This window comes from Phocoena phocoena, chromosome 11 (genome assembly GCF_963924675.1).
Source record: "Phocoena phocoena chromosome 11, mPhoPho1.1, whole genome shotgun sequence".
NCBI lineage: Eukaryota > Metazoa > Chordata > Mammalia > Artiodactyla > Phocoenidae > Phocoena > Phocoena phocoena.
Window position 1 is genome coordinate 83,677,432 of NC_089229.1, and position 27,421 is coordinate 83,704,852.

At 37.1% G+C, this 27,421-nt stretch overlaps 1 protein-coding gene across 3 annotated transcripts in view; it reads left to right on the forward strand.

Moving 5' to 3' along the window:
- The window catches only part of SOX5 (SRY-box transcription factor 5), a 401,670-nt gene that overhangs the window by 370,604 nt on the left and 3,645 nt on the right, over positions 1 to 27,421 (forward strand). For 2 of the 3 annotated variants that reach the window (XM_065886530.1, XM_065886528.1), the window contains 3 exons: positions 3,050 to 3,195; positions 19,940 to 20,048; positions 22,650 to 22,823. In XM_065886530.1, coding sequence (XP_065742602.1) covers positions 3,050 to 3,195; positions 19,940 to 20,048; positions 22,650 to 22,823 — 429 coding nt within the window. The remainder of the gene's footprint in view (positions 1 to 3,049; positions 3,196 to 19,939; positions 20,049 to 22,649; positions 22,824 to 27,421) is intronic. The other variant, XM_065886531.1, reaches the window with a different exon arrangement.

The window sequence follows — 27,421 nt, forward strand, 5'->3', positions numbered from 1 at the left end:
CTATGATGAGAAGCAAGGAAGGAAGGAGTGTCCGTAAGAAAGGGGTTGTCAGTCCTGTTTCTGCCAGGACTGGAAAGTGTCCCTTGGGTTTGGCATTTGAAAGAGCAAGGGGAGCGGAAACAAGACTGTAGCAGGAATGGGAGGGTGAGGAAGGAATGGGAGAGTATGATATGAATCTTCGAGAAGCCTGGCTTGGAAGGTAAAGAAACAGGATTGGAACGAGAGGGCAACACAAAGTTACGAGATTTTATTTGCTTGTTTCAGGAGGAAAATCTTAAGTACTTACAAGTTGAGGTGGTAATGATAGTAGAGAAGTTCAAGTGGATGATGTAAATGTGAAAGAGAATAATCAGTAGAGAGGTGTAGAAATCTAGAGCATGAATTTGGGGGATTTGCCTTGAATAAAAGTAGCGATGCCATTTTCATTGAAACAGGAGGTGGCAGTGGGCATACGTGGAGATCGATTTGAAGCTAGCCTGGGGTAGGAGTCAGGGTGGGGAAGGAAGGTGGGAGTTCAGCCTTATTGGTCTTTCCAGAATTAGAGGTGAGGCCATTTACTGAGAGAGGGAATCAGCATAACTGGGAAGTTGGTGACTGTGATGAGAACAAAGCGTAAAGAACCAGCAAACAATCCTGTTATGATTCAACTCTGTAATATGTGAACGGCTTTATGATTTAACACAGCAGATACAATGTTAGAACTTCATATAGCATTTTAACTAAAATTCAAGTCTCTGAAAGCAAGAATGTTTCTTTTAAAGTGAGCACCTGTATCCACCTGCACACAAACACACATCTCACATTGGAAATAGCCATTACAGAACATATGTATGTCTGTCAGTTATTCACCCTCGTAGTAATAGATGCATCCTTTCTGCATCTATATTAATGATTTTTCCTACACAGTGTTATCTTGACAGTGCCTAAAAAGCATAAAGATTTCATACTTTTATTCAGTGTCATGTGCCAAATCATTTCAAATATATTTGTGCTCTGGAGAAGCTAAATAGACTACAAAAACACATGGAACCAGGTTGTACATAAACAGGGGTTAGAGGATAGGAAAAGCAGGCTGATCCTCTTAAGATCTTTTACTAAAGGAACACATACCAAGACCATCCCTGTCATTTAAGAGCTGCATTTTTTTCCCAGACTGGTAGTGTTCCTGAACAGAATGAGCTGAAGAATAATATATTAAGAAGGTTGTGCAGGAGAACCAAGTCCAGATGTTGAGGATAATATAAGGTTAAAAACGACCGTAATTTTAAGTACATATTAACCCTAAAGGGCTGACCTAGATCTAAATAGTTGTTTATGATTCATATTGTATTTATAATGAGCAAGGATGTTTTCTTTTGAATACATTCCAATGAATTTAGCTCAGAAAAGCAAAACATATAGTAGCTCTCAAGGCTCCCCTTTCCATCGCCGACCCTGGAACTTCTCTTTCTGCCTTAAGGAGATCAGAGGAGGATGTTCGGTCTGTGCATAGTAAGGGGGGAAGGACACGGATCATTTAGAAGCCTTCCAGCTCTGAAGCACTGCACTAATCTGACATCAGCTTCTTCAATAGAAATGTTTAAGCAGCAAGAAAGCATTCTAGGTTTTTTGGCAATTGGCAGATCAGATAGAAGAGTCTAGCAATACGACGAGGTCGTGTAATCTGACATGATTAGACAAGGCTCTTTAGTACCAGAACATTCATAATTGAGACAAAGAAAGAGTATTAATAACACTTTCCTAACACGGCAGTTAGCCATTTTATATTTCCTTTCTTTAATCTTAGTGTTTTTCAACAAATCATGGGATTTAATAGCGTGTTTTGGCAGATTAGAGGATTTATGGCCCAGATGTTTTTTGTTCTAAAAATGGATTAGGGTGTAAAGTTTGCTGGAATCCACGGAACATGTTGAGGCAAGCCGGTCATTTTATGTGTGATTAGTGCCTGCCTTCTGTCTCACAGTCCCTCCATCTGTCACAATTCACCAATGGATCTGGTTAGATTTAGCCTCATGTCACAAACAAGTCCCTTTTCTGGGCAATTTCATATTATAGATTCAGTTTATGCCATTTTATGCCCTAGTTAAAAGATAGGGAGAGTGAAAGATGATATATTAGCTTTCCTTTCAATATTTGCAAAACAATCCCCTCCCATCGCTCTTCTACCCTAAAATCGTACAGGTTATCAGCATAATGTGCATCAAATAAATAAATGACCAGAGTTAAAATGAGCCTTTCTCCTTACACCTGTTATTTTTTAAAAGAAATATTTTAGCTTGCTTTTTTTTCTTCCCCCCAACTCTGGATTGTGGAGTTGCGCCACAAGTTGGTCACTTGACCATCCCATTAAGAGTGTGAATTAAGTGTGATTATAGTTACCCAGTAGCCACAATTTATTATTCAGCAATTACAGGTGCTTGGTTACATTCTGTGCTTGAAATGTAGCCTCTTAACTATTGCAAGTTTGTATCTGTAACAAGACATTGCCAACTGTGGTTTATTTCACCATGGTTGGATGCAGGGGGGAAATGCTCTTCTTTCAGTCAGTTAACAGTGATTTGTTCCTTCTGTATATAACAAACCTAATAGTGCCATACTCAGACTCTAAATTGGCCTTTCTAATACTAGGAGAGTGTCAGTAATTAATAGTAATAATTATCAATACCTTTATCCTATGGTAACATTCAAATGATCCTTACAGGAAAAAAAGCGAAGACAGGTTCTATTTTTGCACTACAAAATATTCAGATAACTAAAAAAGTTTATCTAAAAATTATATTTTAAACTTCTTTTCAAACATGTGGAAACAGCTGTATTTCACTTAAATATTACATTTTGATAACAAATGTTTGGCACCATGTTGATGTAACTGTGTGAATCAGTCATCATCAATTATTTATTCATTCATTCATTTTTAGACTGATTCCGTTGAGAAATTAGTACATGCCAGACACTAGCCATTCCCAAAAAAGAAGTGATTTTTATGGTGAAAGGTTAACCTATCCATGCACTTGTACAAAACATATCCTTCGTTCTGTTACATCTTCAGGTTATTTAAATGACCATGATGCTGTCACCAAGGCGATCCAAGAAGCTCGGCAGATGAAGGAGCAGCTTCGGCGGGAACAACAGGTGCTTGATGGGAAGGTAGCTGTTGTGAATAGTCTAGGTCTCAATAACTGCCGAGCAGAAAAGGTAAGTTCCTAAAAGAACTGACTTTCCAAAAATACTTAAATTGCCTGACTGTTTTTCTTCTTTACCTTTTTCTCTTCTCACCACCCTTGGAATGACGGTTCTCCCACCCTTTATCCCTCCATCAGTGCAGAACTCTTCATGCCCATCCTAATCAAAACCATCTGGAAATGAAAAGCGTTATAATTCTCTGCTATCCATCTGAACCTTATAGACAATTAATATCCCCTTTTCTGCCATCACTGTATTAAAATGAAGTGGCATTTGAAATACCTGAGTCTCAGTGAAAGTTTTGCTTTACAGAGATGCTCAACTTGTATTTGGGGATGAGCTGGCTCTGAAAATGCCGAATCTTCTTTAATCAGCATAAGCTTGGATGATACCCATGCTTGTAGTCTCAGCATCTAAGATCCTGAGCTTGTCATAATGTTTCCAATGCAAAGCACTGTCAAGTTTTAGGTGACTGCACAATTGGAAGTTTTGACTTGATCATAAAACAAAGTTTGCTGTTTAAATTGTGGACATTATTATTATACCTATTATTATGCTTAAGTCCAGTGAAACTTCTGGATTTATCTGAGCTATAATAATTTCAAACTATTTTGTCTAAGCTACATTGTATTTTATTCAGAAAAATATTATGTTATTATAGAATGCTTGGAGTGATATACTTCTTTTGGTCATATTTGGTATTTTTAATTGAAATTTTAAAGTTACTGTATCCCCTTTTCTCAAAATCCTGCAGCTAAATAGATATAGTAGATAAGAGAAAAAATGATCGACTACTTAGTAATAACTTGAAAGTTAATCATCATGGGAAGGTTATGAGTCAAACAGTGTCATCCAGAACGAACAGATTGCTAATTTGGATAGCTCTGGTTTCCCAGGTTTTATATGGAATTTTACACATAATCTCTAAGAAGCTAGCAATTTGCATAGTGAAGGTGTGACCTTGCCACAACTGTACTTTTCCTCTGGTCCAAACATGGATCAAAAGGATGGAGAAATGATTTCAGTTCTGTTCCTGGAGGGGACAGCAAAGCATGGTCAAGTGTACATCCCTTGCAGTCTCACAACATAAGAAGAGCAACACTGGTGCAGCTCGAAGGGCACGAACATTTTCTAGCTAAGCACCAGAAGGGAAGGGGAACAGCAAAGTGACAGCTCTAAGAAGGAATGATAGCAAGCATAGAGGAATTTATATTCAAATATTTAAACATTCTTGAAAGGATGCTTGAACAGAAATTCCTTTTCTCTGCTCCCCATGTAGAAATGAGTTTAACACTCAGCCAGATGCTGATGCAAAGTGACTCAAGCTATTCCTCGCAAGCATAGCTAAATTGCCATTATTTGTTAAGCGCATTGAATTCAGCTGTGGATACAGCAGTTGGTTGCATTCAGCAAGCATCTGTACCCTTTTTTTTTTTTTTTTAATCCTCCAAAGCAGAGACAACTCTACCTATCTCCCCCCCTCTCCTCCCCTGTGCTGGCTGGGAATTGTCAAGTGACAACCGACCAAATCCTTTTGGACAGGAGGCCTTCATCCTGAGTTCTATATACTTACAAAACAGGCCTTGTGGTTGGATCAGGGAGCCCATTAAAAGCGCTTTGATGGTATGGAAATTCATCTTCATGAAGCTCCTAGGCCCCTAAGCAGCATGCTGTTTAGCTGTGGTTACAGATCAGTCATTCACATCGGAGGGCAATAATTGTGCTGACGGCTTGTAAGGCAATGGGAGTACATAAAATAATCCTGGGCCCTCCACCATGGCACTGCGAGTTAATCTTCTCTAATACAGATCAGCTGTTGTTCTGACACATGACTTCGTGCAGGCTCCAGTGACTCTGCTCAGCCCTTTGATTAAGTAACAGGAGTGGAACCATCTGCATTCATTTTATTCCCATAGTTGTCCATCGTTAGGGACCTTATTTCCACTTCTTGTTCCACCTCCACAATCAGGCTTCATTTTATTTCTCTGATTAGCACCTCCTATTTGAGTTGCAGGAGTGAGAGTTGCCTCTGTTAAAAACTACTCCTTTCAATTTTCCTTTCTCTTTTGTAGAATTATAGTAACTGTTTTTTTAAAACAATCTATTTCTGAAGTAATACCTGCCAGAATCCGTTGGCCAATTAAGATGTCTCCATTCTCAAGAAGTTGGTGCCCCCAGATCTCTTCACCAGGCCTTTTCCATGCAGTTGAGTTACATCCTCAACTATGGTCTCTTACATCTTTATGGGTTTTCAAGTGAAAATCTTAAAACATGAAATTGTATCATTGTAACTGTAAAACGTAAGAATGTAAAGACCCATTATTGTCAGAGTCTCTGGCAAAGCCTTGTAATGCGCAAGGAAACCTCTTCAGCGGGGGAATTCGAATTAGCCCATCCCTGTGTCACCCTTGACACTTGAGATTGAACCTCTCTCAGAAGCAGGAATTACCGTGGTTGCCTTTTCCTGTTGAAATAGCTTAGCCGGCATTTCTACCAAATTAATGATCAATCTATGTCTTGCAACTCACGGGAATGAAATAACGTCAATTTAAATCTTTTAATTCGTCATTCTTCAACATTAGCACCCCTGTGTATTAGGGACAGTGCTGTGGCATTGTAGTGAACAAGAAAATATGCCCTCTGCCTTTATAGAGCTTACAGTTTAGATCCAGTTATGAGTTTGTTAATCATGGCATATTTATGTGTGTGAATTCCTATAGGAACTGAATTAAGACCCCATACTGCTGAGCGTGTCAGATCAGTTATATACCTGACTCGACAGAGGTAGCTGCTTGTTTTTCCACATAAAGCAGCATCACTAGACATATTGCCTCATCGTTTTTTTAATGCCTACCTTTTTAATCGATTTCTGTAATCGCCCAGCTTTATCCATGGCCAAAGCTTAGTTAGATCAGTAGTTGGTTTGAAATTTTGCTTTACAATCCCTAACGAAAGGCAGAAACACAGTATGTATAAATTCCTCTTATAATTTGCACCTCTTATAATTGCCCCAAAAGGACGACATTTTTTCTCTCTTTAAACCATGCTCCCAACTTCCTAGACCCTAAAAGTATGTGAAATAAATGTAAGAAGTGGGGAAGATGAAGGAGAGAGAAAGATAGAAAGGAGCTGGGAGAAAGGAAAGGGGGAAGGAAAAGTAATTCAGCCAGATGCCTTCCGTCAGTCTAAAAGGAGATAGCAGGACCCAAGATGCAGATAATTGGAAACCTGTAGCAGAGATCTGTTTTCTCGAGTACACGAGCCCTATACACATTAACTTGTCTTCACATTTCAAATGACCAACATGCTTGTCTCGACTAGAATGTCTTAATTCTGAAAAGCTGTAATTGGGCAGTGAAAACAATTAGAGGTGTGAAGACAGGGACAAATGTTTTCCAGTCGTATGTACCAAAACACATAATGAAAGTCATTCGTACTGAAACACATTTTAATTGAAGACTTCTAAAAGATTTTTCATTTCTTTACTTTTCTTGGAAGTGTTTCAACATACCCAAGAACTGCGTATGTCAGGTTTCTTGGAAACTCTGGGACGCAGTGTTATTTATAATTGTCATCTCTGGTTAATTATAGCCTGATTGTATATTCAAATAATGTTATCTTTTACCACTCAGCTCTGTTACAGATTAGTGTCATAGGTGAATAAGTAAGCTTCTCAGGTAGGAAGAATCAGAAGAAGACCCTCATACATACATTTGTTTTGTAAAAACCACCTGCTTTGCGTCTTTAACACCCAAATGGCAAATGGCACGGTTTTGACCAGCTACATACTCAGGTTCTGACCTTATAAGCTTACCTGATAGGAAATCATAAAAACTTCAGTTTTTGTCCTGATCCTACCAGGCAACACTAATACAATAGAGACTCAGTGCACTGCAATGAGGACCAGACCAGAAGTTTCCCTGATCACTACCCAATGTAGTTGTCCTAGAAAGATAATGCCCATGCTGTAATACCTGTTAGAAATGTTTGTCATGACATGTATCAGGACATCTAAATACAGTAGCTTCAACAAATACCGATTAGCTTTTAGCCTACAATGAAGTTCAGGAGTAGGAGGTTGGTGGCCTTAGCTCATTAGTTCAGTGATGTCAGGGTTGAAATCACTTGATTATCTGGGCTATTCCCTTAGAGTCACAAAATGTTGCTGCACCTACAACTATGCCATGAAGGCAGCAGACTCAGAAAGAAGTTATTTTCTCTTCGCTGAAGTTCGGTCTTCACTCACATAGTCATATTTCACTGCTACCCTCAAGCTGACTTCCATAAACATCTCCTTTGGGTAGAACTGGGTCATTTGCACATCTTCATGACAGTTACTGGTCAAGGAAGAGAGACCACTTTAAATGGATCGCAAATTATTTTCTGGAACTGAATTAGAGACCTTATCCTATCCTTCCTGAGGTCAAAGGATATCTTTTTTTTTTTTAAGAAAGGCAGACCGCTACCTGCAGCACCTCATTTGGATGTGTCTTGAGTCTTGGAAGCTTGACTAGCCTACTTTCTTCTAGGAATGGACCTTGAGAGCTTGTTTGGAGGGTCTAGCAGGGCAGAACAGCTTCTCATATACCCTCGACTGAAAAAGGGCCCTCCCCTATTGGGGAAGGCCATCCTCTTCCACTGAGCTTACAGCTCCAGGAAGGATGTACATGGATCCATGGGGCAGGAAAGGGGACACCTGTCTAGCCATCCAGATCAGCCAATCAACCCTGGTGATCAATGGGGTGACAGAGGTCGCAGCCAGATCATCCTCACATTTAAGGGATATCTTAAGACCAAAGGTTATATTGGCAGGGACAAAAAGAAAGACCAGAATGGCTACCGGGTAGGAAAAGGCCATTGTCAGCCACGGCTACATTATAAAAATGATACCAAAGCTCCCAAATATTTTCATCATAAAGCTGGTTTGTTTTGATTACATTTGATGTCATCTATCTAACTACTTTTGTTCTTCTCTGTTGCACGTCCAGGGCCTTATACCTTGTCTGTGTTTCAGAAAGAATTAAATGACATTCAAGAATGTGTACAAGAAAACATTGTTTGGTGCCAGGTTAAATCAATGAATGTATGTTCATCCACATACTTTCTACATATTAAGGCCAACTTCTGTATTACTTCTTGTATATAAAAAAAGATGTCACTCACAAAAATAAACATACAAATATGTGCGTGTATTTCTTAAGGTAGACAATTTATTCATCAAACATTAATTGCCTGCCGTGTACCTGAAATCTAAACACTTGCACATGCTATGCATTCATCAATAACTGCAAGTAAGAATAGCTAGGAAAATGTCTTACTTTTCCTTCTGAGGTTCAGTGAAAATTCTTTGCAGATTTCCATAGAATAAGATGAAAATTTGGCGAATAATATGTATATTTTATTTATTTATTTATTATTTTATTTTTTTTTTTGCGGTACGCGGGCCTCTCACTGCCGCGGCCTCTCCCGTTGCGGAGCACAGGCTCCGGACGCGCAGGCCCAGCGGTCGTGGCTCACGGGCCCAGCCGCTCCGCGGCATGTAGGATCCTCCCGGACCGGGGCACGAACCCGCGTCCCCTGCACCGGCAGGCGGACTCTCAACCACTGTGCCACCAGGGAAGCCCAGTGTGTATATTTTAAATAATGATTTACTCAGTAATGAAACCAGTTTCTCTTTTTGGTGTCGGTCATATTCATAAGAAGTTTTACCACATACATTATAGATGGACTTGTAAACAAAGGTTAATTTTATTACTCTGGCACTTGAAAACTCTTCCAGTACAACCTCCTCTTTTCTGCCATTGTCAACCCTTTTCTTTCCCTTTAACAGAGTGCCAAACATGAAATGACAGTGACCAATGTTGACTTCATGCGGATGTTTAATAATGAAAAAAAGTGTGTCAGTCCCAGCATTAGTTACAAATGGCAGTAAGTGTATCGGATGGCAGCCCTGTAATAATTTTACATCCATCATTCTTTCCTGATGCTTCACTGGCCATCTGATGGATGGGGCCAGCAGTGTTAACTCTTCAGAAACTGACACAGTGTATCTACTCCAGCATTATCTAACATATGCTCCTTCTCTTAGATAAGGAGAAGGCATGTGAGGAATTGTAAACTACAGATTTGCTTTGAAAAAGTGAATATGAAGGAACTCATGCCTTTGTATTCAGTGGCAGGTACTACAATTAATTAATGATTTATGGGTGGCTTTTGTAGTTGTTGCCTTTAGCTGAAATGAATTAGAGAAGTCAGATTAGAGCTAGACATTTCAGTGGTAAGAGGAAAAACTCCATGAAGGAGGAAGCTATGTTAGGTAAATCGTTCAGGAGGAAATGAGATAGATCATTGCAACAGTGGGATAAAACAGGAGCTTTTCCTTGGGGGGGGGGTGGTGTGTGTGTGAGTGTTTGTCAAACAAAAATGTCCCCAAACTTTTAAATCTTCTGGTTAGAATTTACCTGAGCACAAATTAGAATAACACAAATGGTTAATATTTTCTTTTTATAAAAGTGAATATATATTATTTTTTTATCTCTAATGTAATTATTTATTTGGTGATTTTAATTAAAAGATACACAAAACCTGAAGTTGAATATTTGCCTTTTTATTATTGGAGTCTCTCTACTCTAAATATGTATGTAAAATGGATAGAGAGCTACTTTCTAGACAGCGGATTATTAGAAAATCTAGACTAGTTTTTTATGTGCAAGTTGGCATTTGATCCTCAGGTTTTCTTTTCTTTTGTTTTTCATTCATAAAACCTTCTTAATACTGAGTGTCTTAGCTAGGGAGCACTTCTTATGGGACAGGAGGCGAGAGGAAAACCCCTTAGTGAATATTATCAGCATCGAGCAGCCCGTTTTCAAAGACCATGACAAAAAGGCAAATAGGTATTATGTCATCACCCATCCATCACTCTATATGTCAGCCTTTCAATAATTCCAATCGACACTCTCGACAGGCTGGTGCAAGTTAAAGGGGCTGTTTGTTTCTAGAAATTGAGTATAGGCTGTCTATAGCCTTTTGTTCCAGATGGTTTTCTTCTGTGTCTTTTCATTTCTTTCTTTTTCTTTCTTTTCTTTTTGGGGGTATTTAATTGAAATACATGCCGAGTTTGCAGACTGCAAAGATCAGAGCTGTTTTCGTCCAGCAGTGGTAACTATGCATTAAACATTTTGATTTGTTTGAGCTTGAAGTTTAGTCCTTTTTTGCCATTTGCTTCATGGAGTTTGTGTATATTTACAGCCTCTGCATTTAATGGCCACATGCCTTATTTTCACAGATGGCCAGTGGAAGACTTTTTCTTTCTCTTAGTATAGCCTGCTTTCAGTTTTGCTACATTTGTCACAGTGCCACTACTTGCAGCTAGCAAGTGCCCACGCTTGGTGGGGAGCAATTATGGTGTGAGTTTTTAAGGAGCTTTTTAAAGGGTTTTTTTTTTTCCAGTAAACTTTTTATGGTTTAATTTTCAAGCCTAGAAAAGCTGTGCATGTTTTCAAACAGAGAGTCTTGTGTTCTTTACATCATTCTGGTAGAGGGGTTAGTGCAGGATGGTCCAATAAAATGAGACACACAGGGCATGCCAAATTGGGCTTTCAGATAGACACCCACAGGCCTCTCTGATGATTGAAATTGTCTGTTCATTTAAAGATATGAGGATAGGCTCACAATAGTATTCCTGAAAAAAAACGAGTTTGAAAACACCGTATGGAGAATGATCTAGATATTTTTAAAGTACATTTCCATGGTACATAGATAAAAGACTAGAAGAAGAATAAACAATCATTTTGCCAAGGTGATGGGGTTGGAAATTTACATGTCCCCACATTCCTGATTTTTTCAAATTTTCTGTAAGTAAAATAAGAATCACTTTTGTTGTTGGACCAGAAGTGTTATTTTTGAAAACCTGGTCTACTAAGAATGATCTTTCCTTCCCTTCTCCCTTGCTCCCTTCTTCATCCCCAAGATCAAATAGCTGTCTTCAAGACACTTAAACATTAAGGCACTGAAATAATCAAAGAGCCATTTGTTTTTCAATTATCCTCGTACCTAGTAGATATATTGTATTCTCTATTGTCATTTATTGCAAGTGACTTTAACAATATGGATTTAAAATTATGAGGAAAATATTCTGAATTTAACATTTACTTCAGAGGGCCTCATTGAGTCTTTCCACTTATACCTTTTCTCTTTTACAAATGAGAAACACTTGTTTATGAGTATAGGAGTAAAAATAGTAGTAATAATAGCTATTGATATCTAGTTTGTATCTTACCTTTTTCAACTGCTTTCACATCAAATTTCAGTTCTGTACAGTATTATAAGCAGAAAAGTCTTCATATCTTTGTTTTAAAAATAAAAACCTTGAGGTATGACATTATTATAGGAATTCGAGTGGTAGATCAATTTTTAAACCCAGGTCCTCTTGTTCAAATTTCAGTCTTTGTTTTAAAAATTAAAACCTTGAGGTATGACATTATTATAGGAATTCGAGTGGTAGATCAGTTTTTAAACCCAGGTCCTCTTGTTCAAATTTCAGTCTCTTTTCTAATGGGCCATGCCGAAGATGTTCAAGAAAGTAACTCAGTGCCTGTTTGATTAGATCGTACCCCAGCGTTGGCCATGTGTATCATTTAGTACATTTTTGAGGATTTATCACACACACACACACAAATCCTTTAATCAATCAGCATCTCCATCATTTGTGTATCTTTTTTCCAACTCTTTGTTTTTCCTGTTTCTGCTCCCTTTCTAGGTCTTCCTTTCTTCACCACGCACCAGCCCCCTTCATTAGAGAATGAGCCGGGAAACAGAAAGAATATGTTCCATCTTCTTTATTTTGCTTCTCATAGCAGCTCTCCTAAAACATGTGAAGTTTTAGCTGTTCATTAAAATGGGATTTTAAATATCTATTCTACTCTAAATTTTCTCCCCTAAAACTACCATGGATGATTGAAAAGCGAACTCTAACCCCGCTGTGCCTCTTTCTATTCGTCAGACCCAGCATTTCGGAACCAAACCATTTCTCTTTAAAACAGTCCAATTATATTTATTTAACTGAGGTAACTACTGGCTACTGAGGCTGCATTTATAAGAATACGTACAGTTTTACAGCTTTTATTCTACGAAAAGGAAAAATTAAAAGAGAAAAGGTCTATACGTTTCTGTAGCTCACTAACTGAGTGACCCATTGTTTATAGAACAGTTATCATCAGACAACATTCCAGTTGTGTGTTTACATCTGTGCAGCCCTCCCACCTACCGGACACCCTGTGTAGGTTGTGAATTCTATTATTTTACTTTGTTGGCCTCCTGTTTTTCTCACATTAAGCCTTCTGATTTGACTTGGTGCGCACAGTATCTGTATCTGCCCTGGTTTGAAATAAAGTCATTTTTTTAGACTTTGGCTGAATGCTGAACACATATACAGACACTTGAAAACTCAGGTCTTAGTTTTTTCCTCTCCTGCCTTCCCTCTTCCACATGTACAGACCATAAGCACCCCTGGAACAAGTAAGCAAGGACCAATATTTTACCATGATATTATTCATGTGTACCCTCTTTGTGAATGATTTCTTTCCTACGGATTCCTTTGAGTGGCTCTTTGGTTCATTACCCCACACACTCAATGACTTCTTCCTCTCTACGGCAGTCATGTTGAATTTGGACATATGACTGCGTGTTTCACAATGCACTTAGAATCTGTAAATCTGAGTATTATTGGACAGTCCCTTCACAAAATGTATTTCAATAATCATATTTTTGGTTTTTGTTTCATAATTTGAAATATCTTCCTTGAATTTAAGAAAATGATGATAGAATTCTCAATTATAAATGGAGTACCTTTACATTTTGAAACATAATTAACAGCTTCTGAGGAAACTATCATCATGGATAGAGAAACATGTATAGCTGTATACATTTGTCAAAATATTTTTGTTTTGTTTGAGCAACTCCAGTCAAGTGGAACGTAGAATTGAAAGAAAATGTAAAGGGCCTTTAATTCAACATATCATCTGATGTTGAATTGCCAGGCAGGTAGTCATATGACCAATACTTGAAAACCTCTAGGGAAGTGAAATTTTTTGCATCCTAAGACAGCCCACTCAATGGAGAGACAACTCTTTTATATAACTCTTCCTTCAGTGGTTCGTTCTCTTTCACTTGATAACTTACAACCATTGGTCAGTATTCTGTCTCTTTACTACATATGGCCAAATCCTCTCTTTTTCACAAATAAGAGATCTTGATTCTTTTTAAACATGGAGATTCTTAAGATACTTAAAGACAGAGATTGTCGATCTCCTCTTCAGCTCTCTCTTGCAAGGTCCTGTGTAATTTCTCCATGAAGACAACAAGGATACTGATAGGAACATAACCCAAAGCTGAGTTAAGTCCAAAACATTATGGCCATGGTCTGCATTCCAGTTTTTGTAGAAAAAGAAACTAGACCATTACAACATAGTTTTTCTTAATGAATCCATACTAGCTTCTTGTTGTATCACATCCTGTACTAAGTGCTCTTAACTAATCCTGTAACAATCAGTTCTGTCTTTTCTGGAACATACATTAAGTGCTCAAGTCATTGTTCCACAAATTCTCTCTTTATTCATGAAAACTCAGAATTAGTTATTTATGTACAATTCCTAATATTTCTCCCACTTTAAAATCAGTTCTTTAAAAATCATAAATAGGGATTCATCAATTTTATCCACAAGTCATTTTACTATCTTAGAAATGTATTCATCCAGATTAAGACTTAAATTCATAGAAGCTGTGTGTTTCCTTCAAAACAATTCTATCTTCAGCTTTGTAATACTTCTTAACAAAACTTGATCTGCCAATACAGTTCACTTTGACCAGATTGCCTGATGAAACTAAGTTTCTATGAAATTTAGCAAGAATTATACTTCAAGAAACATTTCATGAAGCTGGCTACCAAAGTTCACAAAAGGAAATTAGATTGTGGAAACAAAATTATGGGTTCTAATTTATTATTTTCTCCACTAGGGGTATCTCTGAATTTAGAAGGGGAAAAAAGTCAGGATTAGATAAGGCTTTTTTTATAGTTGACTAAACCACAAGACACTTATGGACCTTTCCAACCCCTTAGCTCATATATCCATATGATTCTCTGATGGAGAAAATGAATGGAAAAATATTCCTGAAGGATACTAGATTTCAGAGTATCACAGTGGCTGAGAAATTCACATTTGACCAGAATAAAATTAGTAAAAGATTTCTTCAGATTGCATTTTTGTTGGCGTTGGAGGGAAATGTATGCGTGTATGTGTGTGTGTACTTGTACATAATTTATTGTAAATCTTTTACAACAAAGCTTTCTTTCCCATTTGTGCAGTTAGATTACGTGGGTGGATGCTTATTTTTTAGAAAATGACAATCTCAGTAAGCAAGGGTGAAACCAAGAGATTGAAGGGGATCTCAGACACATGCATTGTTTTTTATGTTTTTCTTAAGCTGATGCAAAAATTCTCCAACCGATAAATCGTTATGACATTATAAATAATCTTTCATCTTCTTTGGTGGTCTGTGAGGGTCACATAATTGGAGGGTTAAAAACCTTTTTTGTTTCTTTTTTCTTCCTGTGTCATTAGTATAGAAGGAGATCATAAAAAAGGTCAGCCAGAAGGGGTTTAACCGTTACTGAGTCAACATTTGACAGTCACACTCTATTCTGTCGTTTCATGCATGTGCTTTTTATGTGTTTTATAGCTTTGTGAGCTTTATTTCAGGGATGTCCATTATCATAGCCGATCCACAGCCCATCTCTTTCTTTGTGTATGTGTATCTGATGGTGAGCAAAGCTTGTCACGTATAAATCCCAATTTCAAGAGTAATAGAGGAACCATCTACTCATGCAGTTTAGGCTTAGGTAACTAAGGAAATATCTACTTCCTCTAGAGCACAGTTTGTGTGGTTTTTTTGTTTTGACTGCTCTATGATATATCGACAAACAATGTGCCTTTGAGCCTTTACAAACACAGTGAAGTTTTAGTTGTTTTCTATATAGTTGAAGTAATGGAATAGGAGAACTTTTCAACTTAAATATGTACTAGACTTATATTATGGGGCTGTAAACCATCAGGCCTGAGAGTCAAATGGAAAATAAAAAAGATTAAATACACTGTCAGGGATGATGCGCAAGAGGAAAGAAAAAATCCCAACAACTTTTAGAGTTGTTACAGACATTCTCCTTTTTAATGCATATTCGTCCACTACTCTGGCTGTAGACAATAAAGGATCATAACCACAGCAGGACTTAATACTCATATTGAAATAACTATTCCTGTAATTCTTATATTTTAGGAAGAATCTTTATCTTTTTCATTTCCCCTGTTTACATTTTCCCTAATATTCAAAGCCTATCTTTTTCATTTTTTAAACTAATGGGAATCCATCATATATTACAGCACCATTTTACAAATGAGGGTTCTGAAACTCAGGGAGGTTAATTGATTTGTCTAAAGTAGTATAGCTAATATATATGGCAGCGTTTGGTTAAAATGTCATGTTCCTGATCCCAAAGCCATTATTTTCTATATGGGTTATTTTCTCTATTTTCAAACATGTTCTTTTCCCACTGATCTCTATAGCCTTTTGCCATTCAGAACGTTGTTTGCTTAGAAAGCACTGATCTTTACTGACCACTTCTAATCAGCTAATTACCCACATCTCTTTAGATATTTCTTGTTGATTCCCACCATAGTCTGGTGTCATGTGCAAACAATACACGCGCTGTTTTCCATTATGCAAGTCATTGGATAAGCCGCAGAGCCCAAAACCAGCTGCCAAATTCCCTAAGTGAATATTAACACATTAATAAGAGTTATATGAATGTTGAGTTTTAGAGTTATTCATTTGACCCCAAGAAACTATATTGTCTGAAACTTTCTTTTCTTCTGTAGATCAGATATAATTCACTTGAATGTTTCTTCAAGTCAACATAGGATCAGAAAATTTTTCAAGTTAAGACAAACTTTACCTTAAGTTTCTTCTTGATCTTAGTAAACCTGCAGAGTTGTGTAAGGTTTGATTAGCCAGATAGGACTCATCTTTCCAAAGGAATTCTAGTTGTTATCCAATAGCTAGTTTCTATCCAATAGAAAGCATACAGGTCATCTTGTTTGGTCCTTATTTGTAAATCCTCAGGACTATTTCATTATGACTACTTTGTAGTAATTAATCTGTTTGCACCCTATACTCTGATGTTCCTCAGAGCAGTTCAGAATTTTGGCCAATATTTCTTTAAGTGTGTTTTTTGTTTGTTTGTTTGTTTTATTTCTAATAGGAAAAAAGTAGAAGAGAGAAGGATGAATGAATCTTATAAGTTTCAGGGCAGTGTTTGGATAGTATTGAGAAGGCAGAAAAGTATGAGTGCTATACTGGATTTATGTTCAAGAACACTGGTCTTAGACTGGGGGCATGTGGTGGTCTTTTTCTTAAAAATTCTTGACTGATGTGCTGTTTATCAGAACCAGTTGGAACTAAGTAAGTTTAGTAAAAATTATCACCTCTGCCCATCAACACATTTTTCTATTTCCATAAACTCAGTCTCTTGGGTGTTTCTTATTTCCAGCATCTTCCCATTTCCCACCTCCCTACCTGACATTTACTGCCCTCATTTTGTTTCAGTGGTCTCTATTTAGAAAGGATTGATTTAATTATAAGAACTTTGAGAATCACCTTTTTTCAGTAATATTCACACATTTGAAAAGAGGCTTTGGAAAGGGAAATATTTAACCCAGGGTACAGAATCAGAAACGGTTGAGTTTTAGGCATGACAGTGCATAGTTGGACTCTTTGCGAAGGGGACGGCCAGGAACGGATGGGATTAGAAGTAGTAGGATGAAAGGAATCTTCCCAGTGTACCAGCATTTGTGCTTTATAACATTTGGCTGACTTTCCTCCTATATTCCTGAATAGATTGAATTTAAACTTTTGAAGGCTATTCTTAAATCCAACTCATTCTTTTGGTAGTTCAGTATATTATCTAGAATCCTATTCACACATAGATTTATATCTACCTATATACATAAGAACTAAATATGAACTTTTACAACGGAATCAATATTCATATGGAATTGTATAGCTAATTATTTACTATATAACCACTGTATTTTTTATATATATATAAAAATATATATATATATCATATATATATATGGTATATATACCATATATATACCATATATATATATATATATATATATATATATACCATATAACCATTTGGGTTTTATGATTATACCCCTTACCTCAATTCCTCTGTCTTCTGAATTTATTGTCAGCAAGACTTTCTAAATTGTGGCAGTGTTACCATTTTGATTTACACGCTACTGTAAGGTGTTTTAATTAAAGGCACACCACACCTTCTTAAGGTCCTCCAATCACTTCTCATTTACCCTGTTCACATGACTGAGAATTAGCTTAAATGACTATGCAAAAGGTCACAAAAAAAGTGCAGCTTGCTGTGTTTACTTCCACTGTCTCCTACTGGCATCCTCTTAAGAAGTATCATAAATTCCACTTTTGGGTAGCTAATTGAATCATTTTATTATACTCTGTGCTTTAGAGGTAGATGATTAGAGGTTACTTATTGTAAAAACTATTTGTGACTTTCCAGCTCATCCTTTGCTAATTTTAGCTACTTGGTAAGATGGTGCAAGATCCATACAGCTGAATGCAGAATCTTCAGAGTCACTTAACATTTCATTTTTTCTACTCCGACTGCCTTCATTTTGCTGTTTCTTCTTGAAAGACTTTACTTCAAAATAGAAAATATGTAGCATTCTTGCCCCATACACTTTTAAATAAAAGCCTGAGAGGTGATCCATGCCCAGTACATTCCCCAAAGATAGTACAGTAAAGTATTTACTGACCCGGGGACTCTCAGATTATGTTGATGGAATGTGGTTTTTTTTTTTTAATGTAACTGTCTTCTATTTTAACAGCTACATTTACTATAAAGACAGTCTGTTAAGCTGGTGTCCTTGGTGCTCCTGGGCTCAGCTGAATATATACAGCAGACTCTCTCAGCAAAAGAACGGTAGAACATGTAAAGCAGATGAAAATGCCAGTTTCATACACAAAACAAAATTGGGTGAGGTTCTACATTTTTAAATATATAATTTATTTCAACTTTAGTACTATATAATCTTATAGAACTAAAGTTGGTATAAACTATTTTGTTTTCAGTTTCTCTACTGTATTTTATACTGATTGACAATTTAAAATATTTTTTCTTTTAAATCGTATATCACACTTTGATGAACAGAGACATGGATTCCAAGGCCCCTAAATTAAGAGAATTTTTCATCTAGTATGTATAGTTGTAATACCGTCAGAGATTTTGTAGAGATAAAGTATATACTGTATGAAGAATTTCAGTACCCTGTTGGCTCTTGTTGGGAACGTTAGTTGGGTCCTTTACCTGTAATACAATTATCTTAAATAGTTGATTATCTTCTGTGAACCTTTTTTTTTTTTTTGCCGTACGCGGGCCTCTCACCGCTGTGGCCTCTCCCGTTGCCGGAGCACAGGCTCCAGACGCGCAGGCTCAGCGGCCATGGCTCACGGGCCCAGCCGCTCCGCGGCATGTGGGATCTTCCCGGACCGGGGCACGAACCCGTGTCCCCTGCATCGGCAGGCGGACTCTCAACCACTGCGCCACCAGGGAAGCCCTCTGTGAACTTTTTATTGTGTCAGTAGCTGTTCCGCAGCTACTGATTCATTTGTGTGACTCGTGACTGTGTTCCTCAGAAAATGAGGTGCATGATTGCCAAGAAACATGAGCAGATTTTAGGAAATCCAATAGGTGCTTTTCTTAAAGCTGCTTTGGAACCGCATCATCCTCAGAGCAATGATGGAAAGTTCTAGAGAGAGTTGTAAACCTTTTATTATATGCTTTTCTGTTCTTAAAATCACCCGATTACTTAATTTGGAAATAGTTTAAAATCTCATGTGGTATAGACTAAGCATTATTTTTTTCTTGAAAATAATTTACTTTGTAATGCCACGTTCTCCACGAATCCAGATCATGCACTGCATGCTTTCAGATGACTTGATGTCTTTGCAGATCTAATTTTGGTATATTTGTATCTCAGATAATTCTCCAACTCAATATTTTGGCTTAGCAATCCAAATCAAATCGTGGTCCAAGTAGCAGGCACTCACATTGAATGTACAGAGACTTGACAAGCAATTAACAATGAATATTGAAACGTCTTCATTACCCTTGCATGAGGAATGCAGATGGCATTTAGGGAGATGGCAACCCGAGGGCACTACTGTGAATTATGTTTCAATCATTTGGTCACCTGACTATTGGAAGACTTTCTCTGGGCCTCATGCCACTTCTATACTTTTCCTGTCTGGCTAAAAATAAAGCAGGCATTCCAAATGTTGTAAAACAGGTTGCTTCCATGAAATTTCTGTGCACATTTTGTGATTTGGGAAGGTTGTCTCCAAGGATCCCAGCATCCATCCTTTAGGCTTAGCAAACCCAAATGCCGAGACTGTGTAGGGGATTCTGCGAATCAGAGTCCCTTCAAATATCCCGCTGATCCTTGGCTTCAGTTACCTCAGTTATAGCGTGCTGAATGTGCAAAGGTGAATAAATCAGCATCTCCTCCCTTCCAGGAGTTAATGCGTTATATATAGCCCAAGGAAAAAAATGTCTTTGAATAATTATAATTTCCAGATTGAGATCTCATTATAAATTTCTTTTTTAAAGGAAAAAACAACACTGGAGAGTCTGACTCAGCAACTGGCAGTTAAACAGAATGAAGAAGGAAAATTTAGCCATGCCATGATGGATTTCAATATGAGTGGAGATTCTGATGGTTTGTGAAATTTTTCGTATATATTCCAGGAGTGTGCTGAAGTGTCTGTTTAATACCAATTAAAACTACGAAAAAATGTACAAGACAGCCACCTCATACCTGATCATTACAGTAAGAGTTCACATGTACTGAGTGGTTCCCACCTGCCAAACGCTCTGCTGAGTGCTAGGCATAAATCATCTCATTACTCCCCAGCACGACCTGTGAGATGAGAACTCGTACAGATATAGAGATTAGCCCTTAGGAATTTTGAGTCATATTTTCCAAGACTACAGGGCTGTAAGCACCAAAGGCAGGTCTTGGATTCAAGATGGCATGATTCTAAAGCAAATGCTCTCAATCATCATCGTCCCTGTCTCTCACTTCCCTATTTCTTACACCTGAAACAAACTTTTCAAAAATGTTTTTCTATAAGCACATTTTGAAGTTTTCATTTGTCAAAGCCTGACCAGAATACATGGCTCAGAGGACATTTTCAGGATAGTTTCTTGCATCTGGGACCCTTTCCCTCTTATACTATCTACCATACAGTCAGGTGCCCTGCCTACCCTCTGTAACCCAACTAGAGCTCCAGCGGTACAGTCTCATGCTTCCGTCACATGCCTTGAGACTTCCGTTGTCTGCATCATCTTTGAACGTTCTAAATATCCACAGGGACAACTAAATAAATTGATGCTCTAGTTCTAATAGCACAGCAAAGAGGGAAAAAGAAGAAAGTGCTTTTCCTCTTACACTGAGCCCCGACTGGCACCCTCTCTCCAGTGTCAGGTGACATACATGCATTTCAAGAGCATGGTCCTCAACTTTGTTACCACGGCAGAAGCTCCCTGCATACAGAAAAAGACTGAACCAGGGCAAACCAGTGAGCAGCCAAGGGGCTAGCCAAACTTGAGCATTTAACCAGATAATTCTGTCGAGACCAAATTTTATTGAACTGGATATCCAAGAAAAGTCTGTGTTTTTCTAGCCTATTGTATCCAGATGTTTCCTTCTCTTTTCTGCTTTGCTTGGCTAAGATAAACCTGGCCTAAGTACATACAGAGAGCTTGTTTAGCTTTGATGAAATCACATAATGTTCATTTTATTGCTTATGTTGCTGTAAGGTGTAAGAACAAGAAAAAGCGGCTGTGCAAGTGATCCTTTGCCTACAAACCCATTTTAGGAAGATGTCACCATATATTAGCACTCATTTTTGTCAATAAAAAGACAATTACTGGTAATAACACATTTCATAAATTTGAAGTCGTGTCAGCGTGATAAAATATACCCACGGTAATCAGCATTAAAACATCGAAATTGTTGTTGCTGTTATTTGTTATATTCAGTCATGCTCATATGAAAATATTTTCCAATCTTCATCGGACCAAAGAGCATACTATGAAAGAGAAATAATAAGAAATTCCAAATAAGCTGTGTTTTTTGTTTGCTGCTACAGAGGTCTTCAAGTCTGGGTAATTTTGTTTGATTCCTGTTCCTTCAAATTAAGAAAGGAAAAGGAGGATGAAGGAAGAAAAGAAGAGCAGTGCTCTAGAAAAATCCCAAAATATTTGAAAGTTTTCCGTGCTAACAGAATATATCTCTTTCATCTTTTGTAATGACGACCCTGGAGAACACAGTGCCAGAGTTATATGGTTTGCTTCTCCTTACTTTCTTTGCCTAAATTCAAGTATCTCTGGAAGCAGTTTAATCTGCTGAAGCCACTCTACAAAGTCAGATAAAGCCTAGAGGAGTGCCTGAAGCTCCCCAAGGTTCCAGTGTGACACTTGGTCATGTTTTATCATCCTGGGTTTTGCTGTTTGGAATGTAATTATCAATGGATCTCTTTGGATAACTTAGATGTTAGTGGGAAAATTCAGGGAAATGAACATTTTTTTTTTCACCTTAAATATGTGACTGTAGACTTCGTAAGAAACCATAGAATGTAACCATTTGTTTGTTCTTTTCCTACCATTTTCAAGTATGTTTTGGGAACCAGACTATCACTGCTGCATCAGCATATTTCATGCATGTATTAGCACATAATTTCAAAGAAAAGCCAAACACATTATAGGAGATATCTATATTGTATTTTAACCTTAAACATTTATTTAGCAGTGTTTTTATATAGCCTCAGAGAGAGAAAAAGTATGCTATGTTCTGTCAGTCTTCAGGTAGCAGAGACACATCCTTACCTGTAGTCATCCATTCTGCTGAACAGTTTGGTGTTTCACAATTTTGTAAGCTTTTTGACCTATCTAATATTTCTACAGTACCGGCATGCCTGTTGACCTAACCCAACTATTCTCTTTCCAATTTGTATCAAAGGTCACATATTCAAGTTTCTTGTGTGCTCTTGAAAGTAAATGGTGAAACAGTCCATAGTCCATTGAAAGAAAGGAAAAATATATTAGAAATGGACTTAAAAATACAAATAACAACATTTGACACCTCAAGGCTTATCACAGAACCTTCATAAACAAGCATCTGGCTCAAGAACTAGAAGTACCATTATTGATGTGCTTTTGATTTTCAGATATTTTAATAGACTGAAAAACAATAATGCAAGGAAGGGAATTGCCATAGGTTTTAACACTAACGTGAAGCAATGTTCCCTGTTTTTAGGAAGTGCTGGAGTCTCAGAATCAAGAATTTATAGAGAATCCAGGGGGCGTGGTAGCAATGAACCCCACATAAAGCGTCCAATGAATGCCTTCATGGTGTGGGCTAAAGATGAACGAAGGAAAATCCTTCAGGCCTTTCCTGACATGCACAATTCCAACATCAGCAAGATACTGGGTAAGAAAAGTATTAAGCGTTAAGTGATGTATGAAATACAGGTACAGTTTTGTTTTCTGCATTTGTTGAAAGAGACTGGGTTTGGAAGCCAGGCAGCTCATGTACTTTTTGTCATGTACTTTTTGATAAGTGCTGCAGCAGCCAGGCAGCTGCAGCTCAGGCAGCACTTATCTAAAAATTAGGTACATCGTATTGAGCCTTTTCTTCTGACCATGAAGCATTCCACATTTATCAAGAAATTGTGCCCAGATTCTGATTTAGATGTGTGTTCCTACACTAGTTGTTGTAATATTTCCTCTTCTTCAAAAATTTAAAATATTTGTATTAAGACTAGGAAAAAGAGCTCTTTTCACACAAGCCACTCAGTATTGGTATTGACCTTATTTGTTCTTTTCCTTTGTAAACACTATAGAATTCGTCATGTCATGGGGGTGAGGGTGGAGGTGGAGATGATGTCTGTTCTAATACTATAATTGAAAATCAGTTTAGATTGTCAGGACACAAGAAGACGTTTGGGTGTACATTTTTTAATTTTTACTTTTAGTATCCTTACGCGTATTTTCAGTATCATTTAAAAAGGGACTTTCCCTGCTATTGCAGCTCTCAGCTTAACAGATGACAAAAGTACATATTTACCCAACATACATAGACACTGAAGCACACAGCAAAGATGGTTGAAAGGAAAGAGTACTGATTATAAAGAGACCTATTATACACCAATTTAAGTCCCAGAAAGAAGGAAGGGAAGAGGCCATTTCTTTGGTGCTGTTCTCTTGACATCATTACCATCATCAGTGTCATCCTCACCATCATCTTTACCTTCAAGAGCATGGTGTCCAGGTTCTTGACAACCTAAGCAAGTTTTTATTTTCTCTGACTTCTAAGAGCTAAATAAAAGAATTAGAAGAAGAACACTTAACTCTGTCAGCGCATTTTGTCTTTGACAAATAAGTAACAAAATTTGTTGAAGTTATTAAAGCTTTGTTAAAATCCATAGTGCACTTGGAATTACACGCAGCTAATGTAGTTTGCCTTTTGATTCTTTACATTAAGGAACCGATCATCTGAAAGTGGTTACTAAACATGTACATGCGTTTTTATGATCCCATATTTTCAACAATGGTAATAGGGTGCCTCCCAGTCCACAGTGTACATTTGTAATGAAACAAAAACAAACAAAAACCGTTAACTACTTAAACTTGTGTCTCAATTTTCATCTAAATGATTTTGAGCTCTTTAGATGAAGGTTATCTCAAAAGATATGAACATGCGAAGCTTTATGTGTACATAGAAAACATGAATATTTATGCATAAATATGTATGAATATTTATGTATAAATATATATCCAAATATAATTAAAAAACTGAAACTGATCAAAAGAAAACGCATATTTTTTGCATCTCTACCATCTCTGATCTATTTTTCTTTTTTTGAAAACATTCTACCTTCCATATGAATTTTTCGTTTAAAAAAATACCATATCTGTTTCATTTGGAAAAACTCTAGAAAAGAATAAAATACTTGATGTAAGCTTATTTCATATTTTAATATATCGTTATTATCAAATTAGAAATCCCCAAATGTCAAAAAAACACTAAAAACTAAGATTGTTTAACGTGTCTTTATATCATTCATTTATGTGTCTGAATACTAAAAAAATAATAATCACTGATTAAAACCTTACTCTAAGTATGAGAGAAATACCAGTGAAATATTTTAGGAAATAGAGCAAAAGCCTTCATGGGAAAGAGATGACTGGCTAAAAGAATTCCTTTCTGGTTTGAAGGAGAGAATATTAGAATGACTATATGATTGTATCACAATAGGCTGCATGAAAGAGAATGCTGCCTAGCTTACGATTTTTCAATGAAATTATATTAATTAAAGATATAGCAGGAAAGAAAAACCCCACCGAGGTGTCTTGCGCCTCAATATTTAGTCATAGCGTCAAATAAATGAGTGATCTTCGAATATGCACAAGATCATTCTAAATGGCTCATTTCATATAAAAGTACAAAGAAAGCTTGATGTTTTCCCTTTTACTAATTGTTTTGGATAACAGCCTCCGACAGCATGCTGCTAATTCATTCTGCTTAAAACAGGCGCTTGAGCTGGGTTGACATTTTACGTAGTCTCTGGAGATCCTAGTTGACATTTTAAAGGGCTTCTAAGCATTTTATAATACCCTAAAATCTGGTTTTAATAAGCCATTCTGCTGAAATTGTTAACATAAGGAATCACCTTTTACCGTTTGGCTCTAGATCAGGGGACGGGGGACATCTTTTTCTGATTAGGTATACAGTAGTTAGAGTAAAATGTGCAAACTCATTACAGACCCCATGGAGATGACACTGTTGCCCAGCTCAAACTCTTCATTTTTATTGTGTTGCCAGGCTTAGAAAGGAAAAGAGTACTTTCAAGGCTGATTTTTTTTTCTCATTTTGAACATCAAATATTTTCGATTGAATCTTCTTTTTTATCATCAGGAGGAATATCTGAATGTACTTAATTCTTTTTTCATCGTTGAAGGCTCATCTTTTGAAAACAGCAGGGAACTTTTACTCCCTGTACATGGTCCAGGGTGAGCAGCCAGCCACACCCAAATCAAGGAGATGTTTTCATCTCTTTTGAAGGTATCTAAAATGCTGCCCTCCCATCCTCATCTAGTGAGTTTCAGGGGGTTACACTGCAGCTACAAACAGTGGTTGGTGTACCTGCAAAGCCATTGAAACCGAAACCAAACTGTCATTTGGTTGTCCCCATTCGAAAGCTATTATTAAAAAATGATAGCTGCCTTTGCCACCAAACTGAACCACTGTTCTGCTCGGTCGTATAATGGAGTAGTTAGCTTAAGCATTAACTGGGTCAAATTGGCCCTTAATTCTTAGTTTTGAAAAGACATGTAACAGTGATATGGCCATATTTTTCAATATAGCTTAGAATTCAGTGATACTTCCAGAGAAATTATATTATCAAGTTTCAAAATATTTTGATTCCAGTTCATACCACAGTTAAGAGGCCAACTTATTTGAGAATTTACACATCTTTTACTATCCTTTTTTTCTCTGCATTTTAGCCAGAACAACTTTAGGTTCCTCTACTCCCCCTTCCCACTACAAGGCCTTGACCATTCTATTCTTCCTCCATAGGCGGCTCTTGTTTTTTTCAATCCCTCTAGGAGTCATTTTTGCAGCGATGCCTTCCTGACCTACAGAAGATTGATCTCACCTCCTTATCATATGTTCTCATAGCTTCCTGTACTTTCCACAATTAAAATTATACATTTTGCAATTACGTATTTAACGTATTTCTTCTCGGCTGGAATATAAGCTCCAAGAAGATAGAAACCGTAACAACTCACTGCTGCATATCTGGTGATGAACACAGCATCACGCACGTAGTAGGACATCTAAACATAGCTCTTACATTCCAAGACATGTTACTATGAGGCATAATCATTCCCTTTCCTTAGAGAAAACTATTCTTTTTTGAGCTGATAGAACATTTAGACTTCGGGAAGAATCTTTGGCAATTCCTATTCTAACTGAGAATGCTAGTTTCTTTGTTTTATTTGGTGGTAAACATAGTTAGTGAATTTCAAGTCAACCATCCTTGATCCACTGTTTGATTTCTTTAATTATTCAGTAAGTTATTCTGATAAGTTCGCTTTTCCACTTCCTATTCTGAGGGTCAAAATTCTGGTATACATACATATAAGGAACTCCACAAGAAGAATTGATCTAGTTCAATAGTATTATAGGTTTACTTGTGTTTATATTTGCCCTGAGAACGACATAATGATTTTCAAGTTCCTCTAGAAAATAATGTTGAATAATAAAGAGTTTGAGATTGTACCTACAAATGATACGGCCTGACCAGCTAACTAAATGTTGGACACTGTATTTAAATACAAGTTTGAGAAAGGAGTAGAAAAATTGTTATTATTTGAACTGTAACCTGAGTTTCTCTTGTAAATATAATGAAATCATATTGGCTGTCTAGATTGGAAAAAATCTGTTTATAAATCTTTGTAACACCTACGTGGATATACCCACCCAGGCAACATCTGTTCCAATAGGAAAGAATTCTAAGGGAAGAGATGTTGTCCCTTTCTCTGCATTCGTTTAATAAATATAACAGCCCATATTGAGGAATTCTGTACATTTGTAGGAAAGTACTATTCGTTAGTGAGCTATTTGCATTTGAGATGTGGAGTTATGGCTAAGTAATGAATTCATTCAAAAGGTTTACGATCTTGCTTAGGTAAAGGCAGCAGTGCCAGTACATATTTGCTAGGGATCTCCTAATTCCAGTTGTTTTGGTCTTTGTGCATTTGGGTAGAGTTGAGCTGAGTACTTGCAGATAAACATCTGCAAATAGATTTTTCTCACATTCTTAATAAAAAAATAAACATTACTACTACTACTAGTACTTCTGTTACTACTGCACATAGCCATACTGATAGAATCAAAGCTTTAAATCACACCTATATTGAGAATAAGCATAAACTAGTTTAAATTAAGCTTCCAATAGTTGTTTTTTTACAATCCTACTTGAATCCAAACCAAAATTAAAAGTGAAAAGAAAGGGAAAACCA